The 25,236-nt window shown below is 42.8% G+C and overlaps 1 protein-coding gene across 4 annotated transcripts in view; it reads right to left on the reverse strand.

Moving 5' to 3' along the window:
- NTRK3 (neurotrophic receptor tyrosine kinase 3) overlaps nt 1-25,236 on the reverse strand; it is a 1,833,633-nt gene that overhangs the window by 1,383,459 nt on the left and 424,938 nt on the right. For all 4 annotated transcript variants that reach the window (XM_069624286.1, XM_069624285.1, XM_069624287.1 and 1 more), the window contains exon 2: nt 9,659-9,733. In XM_069624286.1, the coding sequence (XP_069480387.1) occupies nt 9,659-9,733 (75 nt within the window). The remainder of the gene's footprint in view (nt 1-9,658; nt 9,734-25,236) is intronic.

The raw sequence follows: 25,236 nt of genomic DNA on the forward strand, positions 1-25,236 counted from the left end.
GTCCAGTCGGCTGAGCACCTTGGCAGCAACAACTGGAGGATGGAGGGAGACAGGCAGAAGCAGTCATTCTTCTTCAGTATCTTAAGGTGATAGTGACACACTTTGCACGCAGCTGAGGCTTGGTCATTCATAGACAGTGAAGCAGAGAGGGTGATACCAAGATTCTTAACCTTTGTCACAGGGACAGGTAGAGAGACCAAGGAAAGAATGCCAGAAGGAGGACACCCAGAGTGGAGGATTAGAAGGCGCACCCACCACCATCACCTCTGTCTTGTCCACATTCAGCTTCAGCAAACTCTGGCCCATCCACTCACCTACAGCCATCAGGCACTGATGAAGGCGTGAAGACACCCCAGTAGGATCAAGATCGAGTCGGATCAGAAACTAGGTGTCATCAGCATAAGAATAGCACCTGACGCAGAGGGAGCAGATGCAACAGATAACAGGCCAGATGTATATGTTGAAGAGAATGGACGACGAGGCAGAGACCTGGGGGACACCACAAGCAAGATGAAAGATATGAGAAAGATAGGGAGGAAGAGAGAGCACCGGGGCACGGTCGGACAGGAATGATGAAAACCAAGCCAGGACCTGGCCTGCGATCCGAACCTGGGACAGGCGGGTCAGCAGGGTGGGGTGGTCGACAGTGTCAAAGGCAGCTGAAAGGTCAAACAAAATCAGTGCCCCAACCCCACTAGAATCAACAAGCCTGGCCTTGTCATCCTGGAGTGACACAAGAATGCTTTCCGTGCCACGTCCTGGTCTAAAGCCGGATTGTGCAGAATCAAGCAAAGTAGATGACACGAGAAAGGTGGCAAGAAGAGGGGCGACCAAAGATTCCAACAACTTCATTGGGAATGGGAGGAGAGAAATAGGATGAAAGTTAGAAGGAAGAGCAGGGTCAAGCGAAGGTTTCTTCAAAAGGGGAATCGTGGTGGTGATTTAAGTTCAGCCAGAATAACCCCTGTTTGATAGGAGATGTTAACCGATGAAGTAAGTTCCATAGAGATGTCTCCAGCATTTTTTTTCATGACTGCTAATGGGACTTTGTCCGAAGGGGAGCCAGATTGAATGTACTGTATTGCCCGCAGAACTGATTCCTCAGAGAACAGAGGAAAAGTTGTCCACTTCTTTTCTTCCGACGAACTGTTCACAGTAATGTGAGAATCATTTACAGTGGCAGGCACCTGGGACGAATGAATAGTAGAATGAATAGCCTCAATCTTAGATATGAAAAAATGGGCTAGGGTTTTACAACGGTCCTGAGTCGAGGGAAGCGCGGGAGTAGTTTTCTTGGAGGAAGATAACGATCTAACCACTGAAAAAAAGGGCCTTAGGCTGACAGAGGGCCGACTCCACAGTCTGTGTAAAGTACAGTTTTTTCTCTTCACGAATATCAGAAAAATAAGCAGCAGCAAAGGTTTTGTATAGCGCTTTAGCATTGAGATCATAGCAAACATGCCACCTGCGTTCTGTCTGCTTAGGTTTAACCGGGTGGCTTTAAGAGCAAGAGTGAACCAAGGTTGTGAAGGAAGTCTGTAGGGTTGAATGAGCCGACTCGGGGCAAATATGTTGGCCGCTTCACTCAAGGAGTGAGATAATGTAGAGAATGCAGGATAAGCATATTCCTGATATTTAGTTTTAACTAGTTTAGAGAGCCCCTGTAGGTCAGCCGAGCGCCAACCCCATTGCCAAACTTGCAATGGCCGTGTTTTAGATAAGGCAATACTAATGTGGTAAGGATCCTCTTGATCAAGAGGAATGACTCCATTCCTCTGTTTAATGTCCAATTACAGGAGGGAACCTTGCCTGTGAGAACTGCTCCCTTCTCCACATCTTAATTCCTTTCCAAGGTACAAAACAAAGTTCCAGCTTGTGGTATTGTAAGGTTCTCAGTTCAAATCAAAAATATGAATGTCCAATAGAAACATAATTCCTTATTGCCCATAGTTAACTAAACTATTGGGTCCCCGGAGAATACCTCCCTTCTCCAGGTATTGTGTTCTCGAATTTCTCACAGAGCCCAGGGAATAGCTCACTTCCCTGTGCCTTCCTTGGCTTGCTTCATGCTATAAATGACTAGGGGGTATGGTTTCCTTCCCCTGACCTCTCGCGGCTTCACGTTGCACAACAACAGGGGATATGCCTTCCTTGCCCTGGTCTCTTTCAGTCTCTTTGCCACAGTTCACAATGGCTGGGGGATTGATTCCCTTTCCCATACCCTTCCTTTGCGCTCTTTATCTAAATTCACAGATTCTGGGGGATTGACTCCCATCCGCAGGCCTGCTTCAAGCTTTCTGAGGCAGTTTGCAACACCAGGCAGAATGACTCCCTTCCTCTGGCTTTGGTGTGACAAGAACATGTCTGCCTTCTCTTGGTACTGTATTCCCACAGTTCTACTCCACTAGGGGGTATGCTTCTCTTTCCCTACTCTTCCTTTCACTTTGCTTTAATAGAGTGTAACTGTGGGGTTGGCCATCTGACTGAGCAAGCGGCTTCAGTTAGGACACAAGTGGAGATGGGAAGAGAAGCATCTTCCCTGGTGGTGCGACCACTACAAAGCAGTGGTGAGCTTGACGCCTGGCAACCGATGCCAAGACCAGGAGAGTGGAACCCGGGTCCCTGAGCTCCACATGGCAAGTGGATTTTCCAAGAAGACAAAATCGCAGAGAGAAATGAATTCTCCCAACATGTGGGTGTAGGTGAGTGCTACCAACTCCGGCTGTCAAGAGGGCTGAAGTCAACAACTGTACGAAAGCCTTGGGGAAAGGGACAGAAGCCTGAGCCATGTAAAACAAGGGAAAAGGGATACAAACATTGCATATCAAGTCCAGTAAGATTGTGAGAATCTAAAAGAACAAAACGGGCACATGTCATATGTAGAGAGGAGTGAAAGAAACACGTATGCCTTATCCCAGGACTGGGAAAGCCGACAAAGGGTAAAGCAGAGTGAAATAGATGTGAACGCTATATGTCAAGGATGGAGAAGCCGCCAAAAGTATGAGAACATTAGAAAAGGGGAATGCAAGAGTGAGCCCCAATACACCTACTGAAGAGCCACAGGAATTTGTGCCAAGAAATGGGACCCAGAGAAGTGTCTTCAAAAAGAATCTTGGAGGGATGTGTCCACTGATAATCTCTGAAAAAAATAAATGAAGACAAATATTTTTTTTCGTAGGGGGAAGAGAAAGCAACACAGAGGACATTTTAGTTTTTTAATTGTCAAATCCAGAACAAAGGATTTATATTGTGACAATTTATTTCCAAGGAATATTTGAGATTGAGGATGTCAATTAAGAGTTGGGCCAGGCAGAAGCTCATTCTGAGGCTGTTGTGTAATTGCTTTAGATAGATTTCTTAAGTGTTAGGGACAGTTAGTTATTTAGGATTTGGACTTTGGACTATTTTGATTTGGACTTTGATGAGCTTCCTTAATTTTTCCTTCAATTTAAATAAATCACACTGAGACATGACTTACTGTAGTCCGAGTAAATCTTCTGGTTTGCCACACCAAATCCGGGCCCATGAAAACCACCTGTAGCAAAAGTGGTCTACATGGGAATTCACATGGACCCAATGGCCGCACTCAGTGTCATTGCAAACAAAAAGTAATGGACCCATTTTCAGTGCTTAACCGATCCAGGTTGACAGAACATTACATGAACACTTTAATGGGAAGAGCCTACTAGGATATGTGCTATACAACATATGGTGATCATACAGCAACCGTGAAGTTGCCCGAGTGAAGTAATGATGGTTTATATATAAAAACAAACATGTTTTTTATCAGCTAGGTTCCATAATATTCAACCTGTTGGTGGTATCTCTTTCTAGGCAACTATCCAAACCTGACTTCCCAGTTTCGATCCAGGGTCCATTAATGACTGCACCTATTCAGTGAGGGTGCAATTAATGGATTAATAAGCAGTGTGCACCAAGCTATGTGCTTGCAAAAACACTCACCTAAAAAATGGTGATCACCACACACCGTGGGTAATAATAAGCAGCGCTCAGATACCCGAGAGTTTGTGGCGCTATATAAATGCTAAATTATTATTATTATTATTATACAGTCGTTGTGAAGCTTCTTGAGTGATGTATTGGTAGTTTAAATATATATATATATATATATATATATATATATATATATATATATATATATATATATATATATATATATATATATATATATATATATATATATATATATATATATATTTTAACATTTCACCTAACAAGTTAGTAAAATTAAAAGCAACTGCAAACATCCATTTGCTGTTAAGAAAACATTCTTGGATAGAGCAAGTATAAAGATAAAAACATGTCTTAGCCTAAGGCTAAAAGATCCCAGCAGACCACATAAAGGTCAGTGTGGAAAGCCAAGATTGTGCAGTACCTATTCAATAAGTGCCTCTAGGAAAACAAATATGACATTACGAAATCATGCGTAACATTGATAAATATTTGATAATGTGGCTTAGAAACAACCAAATCTATTTTTGTAAGAACAGTCAGAGCTGTAGCATGTGGCTCAAGTGATGCAGGTCTTGCTAGCAGAGTAGAATATTCACACATACTTGCATGGTGTATAATAGGAAATAAGTGAATCGGGTGAAAGGTCGCCTCGTTACACGGTAGGCGGTAAGGGTTTACCGGTACCGGTAAATCCTTACCGCCTTACTATGAGGTCCCTTTGCGGGTTGGGGAATTTAACGCCTGCTTTTTGCAGGCGTTAAAAACCAACCCACAAAGGGACCGAGGGAGCTAATTACGGTACCGCAATTTGCGGTGCCGTAATTAGCGCCTTCCCCATTCCCATTGAGCCCTATGGGGCAAAAATGGGAATGGGGAAGGGCAATGGTGGAAGGGGGAATTTCCGCCCTGCCAACCTTGGAATGGGGCGATAATTCCCCTTTCCACCAAGGCGGTGCCGGTATTTTACCGGCATGAACCACGGCACTAATAGCGCCATGGTTCGCCGCCTACCGTGTAATGAGGCCCAAAGTCTTAGGCCGGATTTATTGCACGGTTCAAAGTGACTTTGCTCTGCTGAAAAGTGACTTTGCACTGCCGACACCTGATTCATGGAACTGTGCAAAGCATATTTTTGCAGTACAAAGTCAGTGCATAGATGGTGATCCATAGCTGATCGGAATTGCTAAGCTCTCATTAAATCTATTTCCCCCATTTTCTCTTTCACGTGGGCTTTCCCCCCACCCCCTTCTTTTCTGACCCCTTCTTGGACTCCTGTCCCTCCTGCTCTAAGACGTGTGTTGTTTTTGCATGTTGGCACATTACAAATTACCAATACCACGAAGTTAGAACATCATTAGGAGTAGAGAAGAAGACTAATTGCCAACCAGAGTTGGCACAGTGAAAATGTTTTCCATTGATTAAAGAAAGGTGACACTGACATTATTGACATCTGCTTTTACTAAATTATACCGTTTTGAGGAGATGTGCAAGATCGGAAAGATATTTGGGTCTGCACTGCCAGCAGCTAGCAATTCGTGTCCTTAACCGTTATCAAGGAGTATCAGCACTGTGTGTGTTCCTGGCCACTAATTAGCCTCCTCCTTTCTTTTCTAGGACAGTAGGCATTTAGCATCCCATTCCAGAACATGTGGAATGAACGCTCTATCGAATGAAGATGTCAACAAAATGGAGCATATTTTTAATCACTGACCTACACAAAAAGGGCCCAATTCATGGAATATTTGCCCTGTTCAAAGTGAATTTGCACTGCTGACTCAAACCCCGATTCATGGAAGAGTGCAAAGTGTATTTTTGCTGTGCAAAGTCGTGGCAAAGCCAGCACATAGTCATTTTAACCCTGCAAGTATTCCATGAATCAGGCCCAAAGTCTCTGTATAGTTTATTTCTCCTGGCAGTTGAATTAGTTAAGCCTGCATGCATTTTTTTTACATCTTTGACTCACTGTGTTCATCAACTATTACAGTCAAATAGTTTTACAGCATAAATACTAACATGGAAAATATCTTTTCCATAAAAAAGCATGACACGGTAATTGCAGGAATGTGAACATGATGGTGTCAATGTGATGTTTTCTTAATGCTATAAAGGTTTTGTTCCTAAAAGGAATTTGAGGAAAATATTTGAGTTAAGAACATGCTATGTATAAAGTAACGCTGCCCCATAGAAAGAGACATTTTGCTGACATGTTAACTAATTTGCATACTTTGAATGCATTGGCTATCTAGCACTGAACTGGAAGTGAACTTGGCTAATTCTGATATACGCTATAGGGTGGCGGTCACGCTCTATAGTTAAGGTGAGTCGGACTCTCATAGGAACCCTGAAAAAATGACTTGCTAATAACTTTTGACTCATGCAAAGGAGTTGGCTAAAATGCTGAAGACAATTAGGGAAGCACAGGCTCCCCAAGACTGTACTGTTTGGGATAAGATTTATTAAAAAATTAAAGGTTATTAAGAAAAAAAAAAGAAAAAAAAGAGTTGCACCTACTCCCCATTCATTTTCCCATTGACAAAAAAAGGTCAATTTTTGCCGGACTGCACAGCCCAAACCGTTGGATAGATTATGACCAGGTCCAAAACAACTTGGGCACAAAGCCTTGACACAAGGCCTCTTTGTAGTTTGGAGTTAATCCATCCAGTATTTTTTTTAAATATTTGATGGAGATGGGTGTGCCCTCTTCACCCCCCCAAAATAGTTATATCTCCTGTGAAGCATTGCAGGATTATTGTTTTCAGAAATGAAATGGCCGCCATATTTTCTTTCTCTCGCTGCAATAGCCAAGGGAATAGGAAAGTGAAACGCAGGCAAAAAGCCATTTTCATGTACAAAAAACGAAATGCCATCAATCTGGATGTGGGGGAGGAGAAAGGGGACTCCAAGTGAAATATGGGAGTTGGAAGTCTCTACGGACTGAGCTTGCAACACAAACCTTTCTGCAGCCTCGACTATCAGAAAGAGTAGCAGCAGCTACCCAACATCTCAACTGAAGGTGCATCACATAAATGACAAGTTTTATAGGGGGAATGGGAAAGGGCAGGGGAGGTTAGTAGGCCATGAGGGGAGAGGGGGGACCTGGTATAGCTGTTGGGGGCACTTGGTGAGGACTTGAGAGAGTAGGAAAGCATGTTATTTGTTTTCACTGTGTTTCCTATAGCTGTATCTTTTACAAAGAGAAACAAACAGTCTGATTGGGTGTTTGTATACCCGCTGAAAACCTTTAAGATAGTAAGGGCCAGTTAATATGTACATGTTTAATTGCAGTGGACAATCTGATAGTGCATTTGCCTTGTGAATCAGAGCTTGCTGTATCTTAAACTGCTGTTCACCTTCTTACGAGTATTTATTTGGAGATTCAAGAAGATGTGGACACAATCCTTTCTTGTGGTTCACTGCAAATATATTGGTGTTGTGCACTGATCCATGTAGAATGTTTGTCTTGTGCAGGGATTGAGGTTGGTCTGAGGTTAAAGGTTTATTTGTTTGGACTTGTCCTAAACATTGTGTGCACCTCCACCATGAAGTACTTCCTGCTGTCTGCCGTTTTCTCTGGCAGAAAATGACATTTACCACCATGACCCTATTGCGACACATGCAACATTACTTTGATAGATTGAGGGTTGGTAGCAGTGGAAATGGTTGAGTCGCACTGCTTGATGATGGGGTAGTAGCTGAGAGTGCACTTGTAGCTGTTGATGATCTAGCCAGATGTACAGAAGATGTTAAAGCGACAGAGGTGGAATTCTGACTGGGGTCCAAGGGCCTTCAGTTTCTGTTTATAATGAGCTTGCTGGGATGGTTTTTTCAATCCATCTTGGCTTATTTCCCCAATGACCCAATAATTATTATATGTGAAGAGAAAAACAATGTATTATGCACAGATGTTGAATGATAAGATAGTCAAAGCCCATAAAGTATGTTTTCTAACAAATTTATATTTTTCTTTGCATTTTTACAAACAGAAAATGTATTATTATTATTACTGTGCACATTACTGCAAACATGGCTAGTGTTTCTACCTATTTGCACCTAATGTATCCTTCTTTCTCTACATCCACCCAACCTCTCCCCACCCTCTCCACCCAACCACCCACCATACACCCTCCCTCTTTATCCTCTGCCACCTTACCAAACCCTGACTTTTCACACCTTTTCACCCTATTTACATCATTTGTGCCACCACCATGCCCCTGCCATTTCTTTACCCAACCATACACCCTACCCACACTCTCCCACCCCTTACCCAGCCTACCCCCACCCTCTTGACCCCTACCCAACTAATCTACCGCTACAGAATCTATAATCATGCTTCCGTACCATTCTCCCACTATCTTTTATACTGTATTTATCTGAAAGTACAAACCCCTGAAATTCAGCTAAAGCTACCTTAATTTACAAACCCATATTGTGCAGCCAATTACCACAATGATGACAAACCTGATGACATCACTGTTGACATCACTAATTACATCATCTATTGCATCACTGGTGACATCACTGTTAACATGATATATAACACCACTGATTACACCTGTGATGGGAACAGACATAATATCATTTATGACTTAGCTAAGAAAAGTTTGATTAACTAAACATCAATGTAGGCTGTGCCATTGCCACTGCCATGGCCAAGGCTTTGGACACAGTACATTGCAAAAGGCCATAGCTACTGGCTTGTTAGCATTGTAAAAGATACAGTGGGCACAGCCGAAAAACCATAGCCACTGGTCATAGATAGTGGCCCCTTAATGTGTTACAATATGCAGTGGGCACAGCTGAAGGCTGGCACCACTGCATATGGCTGAAGGCGAGATAGTGGCTGATGAGTACTGTAAAATAGACAGTGGGAACGGCCAAAGGCAATGGCCACTGTCTATGAACGAAGGCCATGGCTAGGGGTCAATTAGTGATTGAAAATACACAGTGAGCACAGCCAAAGGCTGTGGACACTACTGCCCCTTCAGACATATTATACAGGGGGGTGACCGAAGGGCGTGGACACTGACGAGGAAGGCCATGGCTAGTGGCCCCTTATTGTCGTAAAATATACAGTGGGCATGGCCGAAAAGTCATGGCTAGTATCTGGTTACTGTTGTAAAATATACAGTGGGCACAGCCGAAGGCAGTAGACACAGGCCATGGCTAGTGGACCCTTAATGTGTGCAAATATGCAATGGGCATGGCCAAAGGTCATGGCCACTGGCCATGGCCGAAAACCATGGCTAGTAGCCCCTTAATGTGTTAAACTATACAGTGGGCATGGCCAAAGTCCCTGGGCCTGGCTATAGCTGTCTAGAGTTGTAATCTAATCAGAGATTCCAACATTGATGTGATAGGTGATGTCATCAGTGATGTTATTAGGGATGTCATCTGTGATGTCATCATTGTGGTCATAGGCTGCACAACAGGAGGCACAAAGTTAAGGTGGCTTTCGATGACTTTCAGGAGTTTTGTTCTGTTAAGTTCTCACCTTAACATCCCTGCAACTAAAGTGTTTTCCTTGAATATATATGCATTAATGCATAATGTATGAATTGAATTGGAATTTTCCTGTTCATGGAGTCGTGTTTGTATTTGTGTGTACGAATAAATCAGCATCTGTACTTGCATCATGAAGACTAAGACACCTTTTTAGACATGCAATAAGGACTTGAGAACTTACAATTTTTGTAGTCCTGTGTACAATTCCATTTCGACTGCATTGAGTGTATGCAGCCCCTTCCAATTCTCGATGTGTCTGGAAAAAAGAGGTGAAGGGTGAATGCCAGTGGAACACTGTAAGCATCAGGGATCTACCAATCATTGTTCATGACATTTAATTTCATAAAAGTGCAATACAGTTTTACATATTCACATTGTGTAAATGTTTGCCCAATTTTACTTAGATGTTTCAACATTCATGCATATCAGTAATTGCACAGCATGGCGCAAATTAAAATAGTGTCCCACTTCTATCTCTGTGTTATTCTGCACATGGTCTGCAATGCTGCATGGGGAATATTGCCACACAGTGTAATTAATGTGCCCACGTCCATGTGTGTAACACTTTAAAAGTGTATTCATCCCAATCCGCCATGGCCCAGGCTCACCCTTCTGCTTAATTTATGCTCCTGCTTCGGCCAACTTTTATCATCTGACATTGTAAAACACCGAGGTCATGCCCAGTGTGGGCAATTTGTGGCATCTTGCTGGATTTTAAATGAAATGTCTGAGTTGTTTGTTTCATGATGTTTTCTAGTTTCAAACCCCCAGAGAGCACTGCTTGAAATGTTCCCTGTTAGGTATGCTGTGCTAAATATTTCATGTCACAAAGACGTGGTGAGGAACAGACAACACAGCAATCTTAGCAAAGCTGTAAACCAGTTCCTTAAATAATGTAATCGTTGGGCAAACTGGTATCCTACAAGGATGTCAGTTTTACTCGCATCATTGGTCAGCAATAGCATTTCAAAGTGTTGAGAAGTGATTTAATCAATAAGTATTTAAAGATGCATTAGTGTCAGTGACTTGCACATCACTTCCTACAATATGGGCACATTTCCCAAATATAGCTTTACAACCATACCTGAGAAATAATTCTAGTGTCCGATGGATTGTTGTATGTATATATGCACCTTGAATGGCCATAAAAGGTATATAATAGAAGTCTTGTTTTGGGCAAACCAGTGTTTTGAGAAGGTCACCCAGGGTTCCTTTTCATATTGGTGATTTTAAAATCCTCCTTTTATGAGCATCTGATGTCAACTGCAAACCTCTAGTTCAATGACCCCAGGTCGGGCCTCTTAAAGAGGGTATACACCAAATTGTTCGTTTACAATTGTTCGAATGAAAAATTGACCAATTTTAAAGGGTCACAATTGACCTTTTCACAATTGACAGTATATATATATATATATATATTCAGTGAAAAAACTTTGTTAAAAGGGACGTTATGGTTCAAAGTAAAACTGAAAAACCCCTGAAATTCGGCAGTTATGGTAAGATAAGCAACCATAACTCGCGCCGCCGTGCACTGCTAACACTAACACCCAGGACATCAAAGATGACATTACAAATGTCATTGATGACATCTACCGCGTCCATGTAATCTATATATATAGTTATGGTTAAGTTGCTGTTTCCATAGGAAGAGCACTTTTTGGGCGGCCTATAACTCTGCTCCCCCTGGAGTAATCCTCACCAAACTTTGCAAAAAAAGTATATGGCCCACTCTGAATTTTTTTGCAAAGTTTGGTGATGTTTGGTCCAAGGGGGAAAAGTTATAGGGGCTTCCAAAACGTCTTTTTTTCCCATAGAATGAATGGGGGAAAATTTTGTTCATGGCTACAGGGCAAACCGCTGGACAGATTTGCACCAAATTTGTGCCAGGGGCTTGACGCGAAAGCATGCTTTTGTAAATTTTGTGACAATCCATACAGTGGATCCCTGAAAAACCAACAAAAAGTATGTCTGTAAAAATTAGTGATATCTATGTCCGCACCGCGGACACACTTCCCTGTTCGCTCCGTGGACAAGATTGCAATTGGCTATTCCGTGGCGTGCTGCCCGTGACCATGTTGCGCTTTCACCGATTGGTTGTGGCACAGCGTGAAGTGCGTCGTAATCTTTCGATACGGCCGCCATGTTTACTTCGTTTTATGTTCAACGCAAACATCAGCGCTAACAAACGTAACCGAAGAAGACACCAATGCACTTATGGAACACTGTTTGGAAAGGTGAGCATTTAAGAGACGTGCTAGTAGAAAAACAAACATGGAAGAATTATTGTCAGCACTCTCATACGGTACACTGCGCCTTACTAATGATTGTTCGAAATGGACTTACTGCGTTCATTTTACAACACTTACACATCATTACTGCTGTCAGGCTGGCATACTACTGTTTGAAATCTGAGACTGCCACCTGCACTATTTCGTACACATCGCCCTTCTGCATGTGCAGAAGATTAGCCGTTCTCATGAATAGCCGCTGATATGTTGTTGCAAAACGAAAATGTATTTGCATTCAGAGTGAAGGCCACTGCATTTTCTGTTTTCAGTTCGCGCTCGGTACGGCTGCATATTTGTCGACACCCATAAAGATCCCTTGTTTTTTAACCTTGACATACAGGGAAAGAGTAGAAATAATGTAGGGAGTAACAGTTTGAAAAACATATCACTTGATAAGGTTATGCTTCAAAAACATTTGCTACGACCATGCAAAATGAGTTCCCGAAGAGCCACTGATCACCATACACAACTGTCTGCCTGCAGCGCACGCAATGGAGGCTGTCCAAATTATGTAAGTGTCTTTCTGCCAACTATATACCACTTTGCTGTTATTTCTTCACTTTGCCCACATAAAAAAATATTTTCGCTAATTTACAAGATTAATGCTCCGGTGCCATTTCTTTGCCCATTATGCACATTGCACATTGACGCAGTATGTACAATACCACTACATTTTCCCAAATTATAATAACATTTAATGAAAGAAGTATGCGTTAAATTTTTGTTTATTTCCGGTTGTCTGAGCGTCATAATTCACTGGGATGATCGTGTTTACCCGCTGTGTCCGTACGCTTCTGTCATCAAAAGAAGTAACATTCCATCCTTTCCGCTGGTGTAGATAAGAACGGTTCACATCGTCTTGCACATCAATGTGGAAGGAAAACGACTACTTTGGCAGCACTGATTACTTTCTGTGTCTGAAAAAACAACATGGCCTTTCAAATTTTGATTGTCACCCAAAGAGACAACCTTTCCACTTCTATGGAAATGTCAATAGGGCGATCATTTCGCACAGGTCAATGTGAAACCAAAAAACTTTACTAATTGTCATTGTCACGGATTACAGCGTCTGAGTTACGCCTTTTGCAACCGTCACCGCCAATTGTTTATTTCCGGTTGTCTGAGCGTCATAATTCACTGTGATGACCGTGTTGGCCTGCTGTGTCCGTACGCTTCTGTCGTCATAAGAAGTAACATTCCATCCTTTCCGCTGGTGTAGATCAGAATGGTTGTCTTGTCTTGGGAGGAAAACGATTACTTTGGCAGCACCGCTTACTTTCTGTGTCTGAAAAAAGAATGTGGCCTTTCAAATTTTGATTGTCACCCAAAGAGACAACCTTTGCACTTCTATGGAAATGTCAATAGGGCAATCATTTTGCACAGGTCAATGTGAAACCAAAAAACTTTATTAATTGCATAGGGCGATGCTTTCGCTCAGTTTATTGTGAAATAAAACTTATGTACTAATTCTTATATGTTTTTGTTTTCTTTACAAATGTACTCTTTGCTTTTACAATGTAGTATGCTACATTGCAGGACGTAATGTGTTCTTTTACAGTTGCTACTTCATGACACGTACATCCACATGGACTCATTTGTCTATGCAGCCAAGGACCCTTATTCAGAAAGGTACTACGCACCACTTGCATTGGGTGCGGGAGGGTCAGGCCCATCTCATATGCTTTAGTGCCGTCCGGCCATTTTCTGTCACCATCAGGCCAATTTCTGTCACGCAGATGCTCTATGGCCAGAAATATTTGTGAAATAATACATGTTTACACCCTCCAACTACACATATCTGCACACGTTTCGAATTGTTCCACTTACGAAATTATATGTGGAAAGGTGAGTGGTAATGTTGTTGCTGCCAGTATTTCTGGCGTCATTATGCTTTACATTACACAGTTTCTTTGGGATTTTAGGCTAACTTAAGTACAATACTCATTTGCATTGTTTACAAAATGTGCAACGCATGTATTTAAAGGTCATTGACAACAACCGAAAAGCTTTGTGTTGTGCATGTCATTGTGTTCTCATTTTTAACAAGTGTCATCATGTACATAACAATTCAACGGTACAGCTTCCGTCTCTGAGGGGGAGCCTCTATGTATGGTTAATGGCCACAATGTCGGGGATGTGGCTACTGGTCTTTACTGGAAGGGACAAAACATGGCATTCAGGACACAATGTCCACCAGACACTGTCTTTGTGCTAAAGATCTTGCTCATAACCACAATTTTGTCAAGGAACACAAATGCGGTGTTCCCATTATGGGCACACCATTTCATTTTTGCTTTCTGCAGATTGCATTGGAAAGCGAAGAAGGCTTTCTATCCTACACCCATTTTCCCTTTCTATGGTGGCCATCTTGACAAAGGATTTCTTTTCTTCAGCCAGGAACGCCAGAGTACAAACGACAAGGGTAACGTTTTAATGTGCAGCACCTTTGCCATTTTTTTATTTTGATTGTCAGTGAATAAAGCCACCTGGCTTGCATTTTTCAGTGCAATAAAATAAGAGAGGCAGCCATGTGATGTCATCAGTGATGTCATCAATGATATTTGTAATGTCATGTTTGATGTCCTGGGTGTTAGTCTTAGCAATGCACGTAGGTGGTGCGAGTTATGGTTGCTAAGCTTAACATAATGGAGGAATGTGCAGTGTTGTTTGGTGTCACTGTGAAGTATACCATCCCTTTAACAACTTCTTTTTTATGGAATCTACATAATTATATATGGCAGGGAACAAAAACAAAGGGGCTAAACATTTAAGTCCGTTAGTGATGTCATCAGTGACAATTGAGATGGCATCTTTCATTTTCTGGGTGTTAGTGTTAGCAGGGCACAGTGGTGTTGGCAGGTAAGGTGGCTCAGTCTGCCATAACTGCCGAATTTCAGGGTTTTTTTGTTTTTAATGTGAAGCATAAAGGGGAGGGCGAAATCTTTTTTGTAGTGAAGTGCACAGGTTTTTGGTACGGCAATTTAACCATAACGTCACCTCAACAACATTTTTTTGGTAGTGATATATATATTTATATATTGGGTTTTGCATTGGGTGGGAGGTTGCGGGGGGTTTTCCCCCCGCATATATGTTACAATTGACCTTCACAATTCGGTCAATTGTGAAAAGGTCAATAGTAATTCGAACAATTGTGAAACGAACAATTCACATACAACCTTAAAGAGTTAAGGTGCTATCCTCTGGTAATAAATGAGGCATTCCAGACTGTGCCAGTGGGTTGTGTCCAGTGTTATTGGCATGTTTCTCAGTAAAGGGCATGGGTTGAAGCGAAGGTGAAAGAAAATGTCAATGCTGAGATTAGCCCAAAGGGGAGGCCCAGTGGCGGCCTCCTGACTTGGGTGGCTTCTGTCCTGAAATGGAGAATTTGCTCTATCGATTCAGGCGCTCTGGCATTTGATAATTGAGGCTCCCGGGGTGTCAACGTTTATTGTTATTGAACATCTGCAACAGACCAAATGAGAATAATTGTCCAAGCCCAATATTCCTGCTACGGGTACTTGCATCCAAATGGGAAAACACCCCCCCCCCCACAAATAACCATCATCTCCTAGTAGTGGGGCATTTGAGCCTTCAGTTTGGACCTGTTAAAGAGGTTGATGGTGTTTGGGAAGAACAGAATGAGATGTATAGTATCCCATATTTAAAGGAGAGCTATCCCCGCAGGACGCATGGCCAAGCCATTGACACCACCTGGATTATGAAAGGACTAAGATCTCAGAGTTTACAATGGTTGTTTTCCAAACAACCAACCGGCAAAATATACCTATTATGGTCATAAAAACTCTTCTAGACTAGATCATGTGTTAGTCATGGCAACCAATTGAAATTGGAGATCAGGGTTATCTACCAGCTTGAAAGTGACCACAGACCTTTCTCAGTCACTTTTTGATTCCGGGTGATTGAGAGACTAAACATCGAGAAGATAGAAGAGCAACTGCAATATCCATGGCTGACCACATTTGTCGTGCCATCAAGTGGGTGAAGTTAGACGCAACAAATAGCATCCCCAATATATACACTGCTGCCTTAGGTTGTATTAAAAATATATGCACCATAGAACGTACAGATTAGGGGGTGATCTCAGACTTTGACTCTCTTGTAAGACGTATACAACCCTTAGTAACTAGTTTGAAACATTCAGTAAAAAAAAAGCCTTGAGCAGGGAGGAATGGTTTGATGCTGAGTGTAGAGATGCTAAGAAACAACTATTTACTTAAAATCGAATGCTACAGTGAATAAAGACCTCCTTCGAGATCTATGAAACAGTTATAAAAGCATAATTAAAAAGAAAAACAATGCCATTATGCGCAGCAAATGGAATGATATGCAGGGGTTTATAGTCATAAAGTCGAATGTCATAATGTTGAAAGTCAAAATGTCTAAAAAATAAAGTCGAAAAAAAAATGTCAAATTTCTTTTTTGGATTCCTTTTTGTTCTAAATGGGGGGGTTCCCCCCAAACCCCCTTTTTTGAATTTTTTTGTTTTTTGTTTTACCACTTTTTTTTACCCCCGGAACCCAAAAAAAACCATATAAATAAAAAAATAAAAAAATCAACATTTTTTTTTCGACATTATGTTTTAGACATTTTTGTAATTCGACATTATTTTTTCGACATTATGACTGCACACCATATGCAGGAGGCTTTAGGGAAGGGTGATATCTGGTACAAGCACGGTTCCCCTAACCCGTGTTGGAAGAACCGAAATAGCACAGTGCCCCGTTGAGCTGGGAAATTTGAATTTTAGTTTCTCCCTGGTTGAGGTCATTGATGCAATAAATTTGCTCTTTAAAAATGAACCTATGGTCTGGGCTGCAGTATTAGTGTGCCTATTTAACACCTTGATTGTGACCGCTTCAGACATGCTTCATGGCGTAGAGCAGTGATAGTCCTGGTGTACAGAAAAGGGTGGGGGAGGGAGTGCCCTGCTAATTATCACCCGATATCCCTCCAGGATGGGGCCGGTAACATATTTGCAAAGGTCCTCCTTAAACATTTGCAGGAATAGGGTGATGCAGGGGACTGCATTAGCCATCTTCAAGCAGGGTTCCCCTTCAGTAGAAAGTATGTTAGATCAGGAATTTGGCTGGTTTTCAATGCTGCTTCTCTTTCATGCTGCGCTCTGAGGACTTCGGGCATGAAGCGGCCTACCAGAAATTTAAAAAAATAATAATAAGATGCCAAAGACTGTAGAAAGAAGCACTCAAAACATAGTTCCAGGGGTGGTAGGTAATGCTAGCCACAAAAAGAATATGTCATATGAAAACATGAGGGATTGTGGCCTAAGCAGTCTCTAGGGTCCAAGTGGACCGAAGGGGCAGTTCAGAGCAAACAGTACCTGGATTCAGTTCTTTGTGAGCTGACAAGTCAGACCCAGTGTTGAATGTCGATGCAAGCGGATCAAGCTTAGTTCTGGCACATTGGATCATGGAGATCCAAGCAGCAAATGGGCATCAAGTAGGGATGAATGCAGTCACTTTCTGCAGTCAAAGGGGTTATCTCAAGGATGCAGGTCAGGGCAGTCCCAGGAATGATTGGCAGTGGGCAAGGTGGATTTTGGCTTTAGCTGTCAGGACGGCACAAGGAGTGACACTCAGCTGTTCGAGTTGGCAGGTAATGGTAGTCAAAGTGGTGATCTTGGGTATGCTGATATACGATCAATGAGGTGACAATTCAAGAGCTTGCTGGGTTGAGATGGTGTCTGACTCTCCAGTCATTCGATTTCAGTCCCGGCATTGGGCAGTCTATTTGTTTGGGCCTAGCAGGTGATGAGCTTTAGCTAGGATATGATGCTGTGTCAGTCTGGTTGAAATTGCAAGCACCTTTGAAGTGGTGGAGGAGAGCAGCAACCGGCACTAGGGATTTGCCTCTTGTTCCAGGTGCAGTGAACAAGGAGCAACTGGTTCAGATGGTAGAACTGGAGCTTTGGCTGGTCTGGTCCTTCGGTTGCTCAGGGGGACTTGAGGATAGGATGGTTCATTTCAGGGTCTGCTCTCACAGCTCAGTAGATTCCAGTGCAGAGTGGTAGGTCCTGACCCACAGCAAAGGTTACTCCCGATGCGTCCCTGCAGTATTAGGGAACAGATATTTCTTCTGTCGTGGATGATTCTTTCTTCACCTCAGGATGAGGGATTTTTAAAGTGCAACTTTCCAAAGGAAGCCCTGTGAGATATTCAGAATGGATCTGCAGCCCTAAAGCATCGAAGAGGATCTGAGTGGATCTGCAGAAGGGGTTGAAGATCCCTTCTATTAAAAGCATATGTCCCCCGGGCATTGGACTAAAGCCAGCCTGCTTTAGTGGCTAATCCCTGATCTCAGACAAAGTGGAATTTGCCCTTCTGATGTCACAACCAAAGTGCTTTGATCAAGAGGAAGTTGGGACAGGAAAGAGAGAGAGGGACAGTGAGAACCAAGATGGTGGAAGTCTTCTTCCATTGACCAGAGCCATCTAACCTATTATCATAATCCTGCCCTTCCCTTATCCCCGAGTGCAAAGGCCTTCAGAGATGCAGCACCCTGGTGTGAGGCTACTTCTTTTGAATGGGCATTGTTCTTTCATGCCCGGTCCCAGGATGGTTGCTTGCTGTTCGGCTGTCTCTGGCAGAGGGTTTTACCTGCCCTCACAAAAAGATCAAAGAGGAGGCACAGCCCTCCAGGTTCCTGGCCTGCCATTTAGTGGCCTACACCCAGTTGACCAGAATACATATTACCTTCCACAGCAGAGCTGACTCACAGGAGCCGACATATCTGTGATTTCAATTAGAATGTGACAACCATGATCATAAGTAGTAATATGCACTATGCCTAAACTCAGGCATACCTTTATTTTAGAGATTATCCTGCCACCATCATGGGGTACTTATGATCATCGTTGTTTGGGTGCAGCGGTGCATATCTTAAATGCAGCCCCTGTGCAGCAGAGACATTTCTGTCACTGCTGCTCTCACATGGGCATCTGTGACCTCCATACCTGCTCGGTGACATGGGTAGAGCAGGACCTGTGAATTAGGAAACCGATGCAGCGGGTCACAGATATATAATATGCTTTAGGGGAAAGGGGAATCTGATCAGCAGATTACTTTTCCAGAGATGGAATTACCCACATCATTTCATAATTCAGTAATAATACAAAAAGCCATGGCTTTGCTCTCCTGTCAGATGGCAGTTACTGACAAATGTACAGTCCAATCTTAGTTTATTAAATGAATCACAATGTATTAGCTAATTATCATGAAGGTTTATATGAAAAGCAATACAAGGATAGTGAACATTAGAAAACCAGACAGGAGGACTCAAATATAAAGTATTGAAGAGATCATATATTTCCAAAGCTGTCACATCTAATAAAATGTGTTTGGATGGTTCTGCCTGGGCCAGGGTATGCCATGTATCCTCACCGACATTTTGATAGGATGAGGAGAAATGAGTGCATGAACGATTGATGACAATTCTTCAATCTATTTACCTATTAGTTGATGAACATTCCTCTAGTCTTCTGAGGTTGAACAGAACATTAGTTCAAGTAAAGGATTTTGGAAGGATCTCAGTCTTTTTTATTCTACCAAGTGGGTTCATCTACTCAGTGTTTTATTACTCTTCCTGGAAATGCAAGCCCTGGAATCAGGCCACAAACCTCCAAGCATGGAGTATTCACAGAGCACTTGGCTTGATCTATAGCTGTAATTAGTCTTAGAAATCCTCTAAAACATTAGGCAGCTATGACTAGGCAGCACCCTGCACAGTTTTTCAGCTCACAGAAACCTCTGAAGGCCACTCAGTTTCTTTGGGGAATGCAAGAGTCTCATGTTTGTTGGCTCATCAGTATATTGCCAAGGCAGGATCTTGCAGGCAATGACCCAATCAGTAAGCACTGCAGGATAGAAGGTAAAGAGCCATCCATTTATGGCCATACAGGGCATGCAGGTAAATCTCTTCCCTCAGCTGTCTCTATCTGCAACTCTCTGTTGCTAAATATTCCCCCTCTAGACCTCTGCGCTCCTCTGGCACCAACTCTTCATTTGTAAAGTGTTTCACTAAATAGAGGGCGGGAGGTCGATCTCTTTCCTCAGCTGGCTACATTCTTTTGAACAGCCTCCCCCTCTCTCTTTGTCTAGAGCAGGACTTTATTATGTTCCTGAAGCTCCTCAAGACGTTCACCATTACCTACGCCCCACACTCTCCTCTGCTAATCTCACAGTTGCTCGTTTGGTGTTCAAGACCCTTATGCATCCCCTATGCCATGCCCTCCCCCCCAGCTTCTGTCTATCCTCAGCACTTGCCTCGGCTCACCCTCCACCCTGGACACTCACACTTACCTTACATTGCACTTCTTGTGTTGTTCACCCATGAGGACCTCAGCACCTATCCCATTCACCCTCCCTTCTGCACTTGCATGTTCTGAGCACTCACAAGGCATAGTGTGTGTCTCTCCCTCCGGCTGTATTAATATTTGTATGTATTTCAATTGTTTTTACATCCCCTTCTCCCTCCCTGTTGGCCTGTGGATGCTTTCAAACACTATTTGCTTCCCGTATGGGCACCTAACAAGTAAACTATAAACAAATAGGTAAATACATTACTGGGTCCACTGCTTGTAAGCAGGGCTGTGTGATGGTAAAAGGGAGTCCAAAGTCTCCACGTGTCCCTTGGTAATGGAGGTGCCGCTTCCACCAAAGATAAGGTCACCAGATGGTATTTGCACCTCCGTCCTGAGGTCCAGAGACTTTTTTAATTTTAAAAACCCAGTCCCAGTATTTGGCCGATCGGTGGATACCATTCCGGTTTTTGGCCGGATATCATGATTTTTGCCAAAAACCGGGTTATCCACCCGATCCCCAAATCCTGGATCGTGTTTTTAAACTTAAAATAGCCTTGGGACCCCGTGCACTGCAATATGACACGGGACAGGCCACCCACATAGAAGTAGTACTACAGTTTCACTGCTGAAGCTGCAGTCCTAATTCTATGTCAGTGGCCTGAAACGGTTTTTTATTTTCAAAATCTAGGATAGAGAGTTTTCTTCCAAACTCAGCCTTTATTCCAAAGTGCTGCTCAAGTACTGGTGTTATTTCAAACCTTCATACACTACCAATTCTAAACCATATTTAAACACAACTAAGGAAACTTTTACTACAGGGTGACAGTTGTACCCCCAAATCACAATTCTAGTTTAGAAAAGGGGAGTGGTTGCTATTACAACCAGAAGCAGTCTGACACTCGAGATAAATGGCTCAGATAAAAGAGGGGGAAAGCATGGCACGAAGGGGTTAAACACATGAACTATTTGAACAATGTTTCACTGGGGTTTCCTTGGTTCTTTCCTTTCAGCTGTCATGCACTCTGCATTCACAGCAGTGATTGCTTTGGCGTGGAGGCAATCTGATACAGAAGACCTGACGAAGGTTCCACTCGGGAGGACGCTTTACATAGTCAGCTGGGCTCAGGCTCCCATAGACGCCACGACAACAGAGGGAGTTCAGCACAATAGCTGAGGCCAGAGAAGGCACGCCCTCACAATAAGCCAATAATAACATTTGTCAGCGTCACTCTTTGTCCCAATCACAAGACAGCTTTCATTTTACCACCCAACCTATCTTATCACCCGCACTGTGGCAATGAAGCAAGGACTGCCATTGGGCCCTCAGTGCAATTTGGGACAAGTCCATATTTTCATGTCTTTGCGCTTTATGCAGTCTTAAAAAATTGTGACCTCCACATTTGTGTGTTCAACAAGCTTTCAGTCAAAATGTCCTCCATGTTCAATGATTAAAGCTTATTCTAAAAAGTTTCTTTATGTGGAATGCATGTGTTTTAGTCTGTTTTTTGTTTTTCTGTTTATTTAACCAGGTGTATTAACTGTGTAAAAGGATATTAGAATTGTATAATGAAAGTCTGTATTTTTTAATAAGTACTTGTCACTGTATCTGTTAAACTCTATGTACTGTACTGTATACTCACCCACATTGTGTGGGTATGTTTTAAGGCAATATTTAGTACTTGAATGCATTGAGTTTTACATTTAATTAGTTAGAAGGGTAATTGTATTCTTTACCCTGGTCACAGGATTGCTTTTTCCCTACATCACAAAAGATCTATTTGCACATACATGCTTAAGGTCTGTTTAGTTTGATTATCTTTATTTTGTATACATGTATGCAGGGCTCTTTCTATAGTAGCTAAGAGAGCATAGTCCTGTGTCTGGGGCCTCCTGCTGCCAGTATCTTCCCTTTTCTCTTATAATTCTGGCCATGTTGGAGGAAGCAAGAACGTGTTGCTAATTATCTCTGGGACTTTCTCAATAGAGACTGGAACAATGTGTTCACCTATAGGGGGGGTCGAAATTATACCTTCGTGGAAAGCACAGCCTTGAGCAAATGTTTTAGATTCATTAGATGTTAACTGAGCAATCATGTTGTTAAGGAAGGGTTGTACTAGACTCGCTACGCTCAGGCCTGTAACTGTGGGCCCCGGGGGCATTACCTTAGGCGGTAACGGCACGCAGTCTTGGGGCTTATTGCCACAATAATGACCCAACACCTTAGTTAACAGACCTGAGTGTTATCATCCCACTACGGCACAACACTGAAGGTATCTTGCATTTGTTAAAAAAAATCCTGTTTTCTGATTCCTTGGCAGCCGTCAGAGGGCAGCAAAGATGTCGCGTCAGATCGGGATGGAGAAAAAAGCAAGAGCAGGCGGAGAAAAAACTGTCCTTGTTGGTCGTCAGAGGGCAAGGACCCGGGAAGGCACCAGGTTACAGTTTGTGCATGGGAAAAGAGGGGACTTACTTTGTTTATGTTAACAGCATAAAATAGCAGGCTTTGATCAGTAGTTAATGCCTGCATTCTGCACTCCCTGATTGGCTCCCAAACAATAGCAGTGTGCTAAATGGTAACAATCTCAATGACTGTAAAAACCTCTTTCCTTTGGTGCTGATGTAGGGCAATCCACCGGTCCCCCGTAGAGCTTCAAGTCTAGATATGATACCAAACAGGTTGGAGGTCACGGACAATGGGCGTCATTACAAGTGTGCCGGTCCGGTAAAAATGCCAGTAAAACGGCCGGTAATACCGGATGCAGGATTTTTACCAGATCTGCACACTCCGAGTTTGCATGTAGGGGCAGTGAACTATCGGCAGGCCTGACCTGACCACGGAATTCAAGACCCTACTGGCAAAAAATTGCCACAATCACTGGCACCGGTACTAGCTGGTTGTGACAATCTCGTTCCATGGAGTCCTCTGAGATTTCATGGAATGGGAAGTTACCGCCTTTGCCGGCACCCTTAATATTAATATCTTGGTAAAACCGGGATATCGGGCGACAGTAACGGCAATGCGGGTTTGCCGGTAAGCTGGCGGTAGCACAGGATGGTTACCGGCAAACCCGTAATGAGGCCCAATGCCATGGTACAGGGGATTTGTGAAAGTGCAGCTTCATAGTATTAAGACATCTGATCCAAATGACAACACTATGAGTCAATGATGCAATCTGTGAATGCATGTTTAGATTAACAATAGCTCAATCAAATGACATCGCGCCTGGAAACACTTGTGTACAGGCGCGTTATAAATGTTAATCATATCATATCACATATTGCAGAAGCTTGATTCCAAGTGGGACGCCATTGGTAGCCGATCCAGATTCGCAGATTGAGGGCCACAATGCACCTGTGAAAGCCCTGACTAAGCCTAGGAAGTTCATTTATTTTCGCAGATTGCGCTTTCTTGTACCTCCTGTTCCACCTCTCTTCTTGCGTTCGAGGGGACATTGTTGTTTTCGCAGACTTGTCTCCAGACTTGCATTTTCTTGCACCACCTGAGTATGGCTGCATAGAGTTCCATATATTTCTAGAGTTCAATGCACTTCGGTCTCCTCTTTTCCTGTGCCATCATAAGGCAGCGAGCCCACTATGTGCTATGTAGCCCAATGCATAAAAGCATGCCCACAGAGGAAAATATCAATTTGTGCAACACATGCCCAATTCTGAGACACACACTTAGCATTGCCGCCAAGTAAATGTACGTGTGAACAAGGCAAGATCGTGTGCAAGAAAATACCAGGATAGCTGGACCTGAAATTGCTTTTGTGAAGGTTTTTTTTTTTTCCCCCCAGTCTTTCTCTCCCCTTCCTTGTGCTGTTACCTTTCCTGAGAACGCCGACATCATTTATTTCACATTTAATTCACAGGCTAAGCAGAGGTGTAAAAAACTGTGTTCTCCATAAGAAGAGAGCCCGAGGGCTAGCAAGTTGTCACAGGTTTTCCGGCACCCTCGCCGCCGTAGTCATGCCATCTGTCGCTAAAAGGGATGACGAAGCCCGTCACGTGCCCCCCCTTGGTGGGCCGAGCTATGCCATGTCTCTGCGACAGGATACCAGCAGCAACATGTTCATCGGAATGCAAGAAACCCCAGGGGTAATTTAGGACCCTTTTCCCCATTGTGTGGAATGGGGAGGCAGAGCAGAACACGGCCCCGAAATACTGAATGACAGGAGAGGTCACATGACCTGTCTTTCTGGAAGAATCTAATATCATGTTATTTTTGTAGTCAGCAAGTACATCCCCCACCCCATTCAACAAGGGCAACACACACGTACATACACTGCTGTTTGAGATCACTCCCATGACTTTATAAATCTGACCATAACTATGCATAACATGGCACAGATCAAGCACCCACTAAATCCTGTACGAAGAGCAATCTCTTGAGGGGGCGGGCCACATCACAGCACCCACAGTAAAGGGGCTTATAGCAGATGGTTAATCAATGCACCAATGCCACTAGCTGGCCCCACAGCAATAAATCCTTTCATGAATAAATACACAGGTGCGATGGCATTGCCCCAGCATTCCAATAGTTGCTCTTGTTTTTTTATTTTTTTTTTAATAGGTTATTTATAACGCACTCAGTACCCAGAGGTTTCTAAGCACTGGATTGGGGATCAAACCTGTGTTGCTCTGCATCGTCTTGGCTCCAACGGGAGCACGTTGCCCCTAAGCTATCCTCCCAAGACTTACACACGCAAGTGTGTATACACTTGTGATGGCTTTGCCCCAGCATGCAATAAGGGTGTGGAATTAAAACAATGTTGCACTTGGCACTTGAGTGTAGTGTTCTTTTTTGTTCACACACATTCTTAAATATTAGTAACATGTTTATTGTATACGTTGTTCTCTTTACATTCATTATATGCTGTAATGTATTTGCTCAACAAATGTCTGTTTTTCATTTGTGTAAGGTTTGCTTTTCCCAAAAATAACACAATAAAAGGAAAATGAAAAAAATATATATCATCAAAGGCTCGAAATGATTCCAAATATACCTGTCTCGTAAAAGCTATAATAATGCTAATAATAATAATAATAATAATAATAATAATAATAATAATAATAATAATAATAATATAAGAAAGATATTAATAAAGCAGTCTAATTGTCCTCCCATGCTCT

This window comes from Ambystoma mexicanum, chromosome 11 (assembly GCF_040938575.1).
Source record: "Ambystoma mexicanum isolate Mex_15411 chromosome 11, UKY_AmexF1_1, whole genome shotgun sequence".
Taxonomy (NCBI): Eukaryota; Metazoa; Chordata; class Amphibia; order Caudata; family Ambystomatidae; genus Ambystoma; species Ambystoma mexicanum.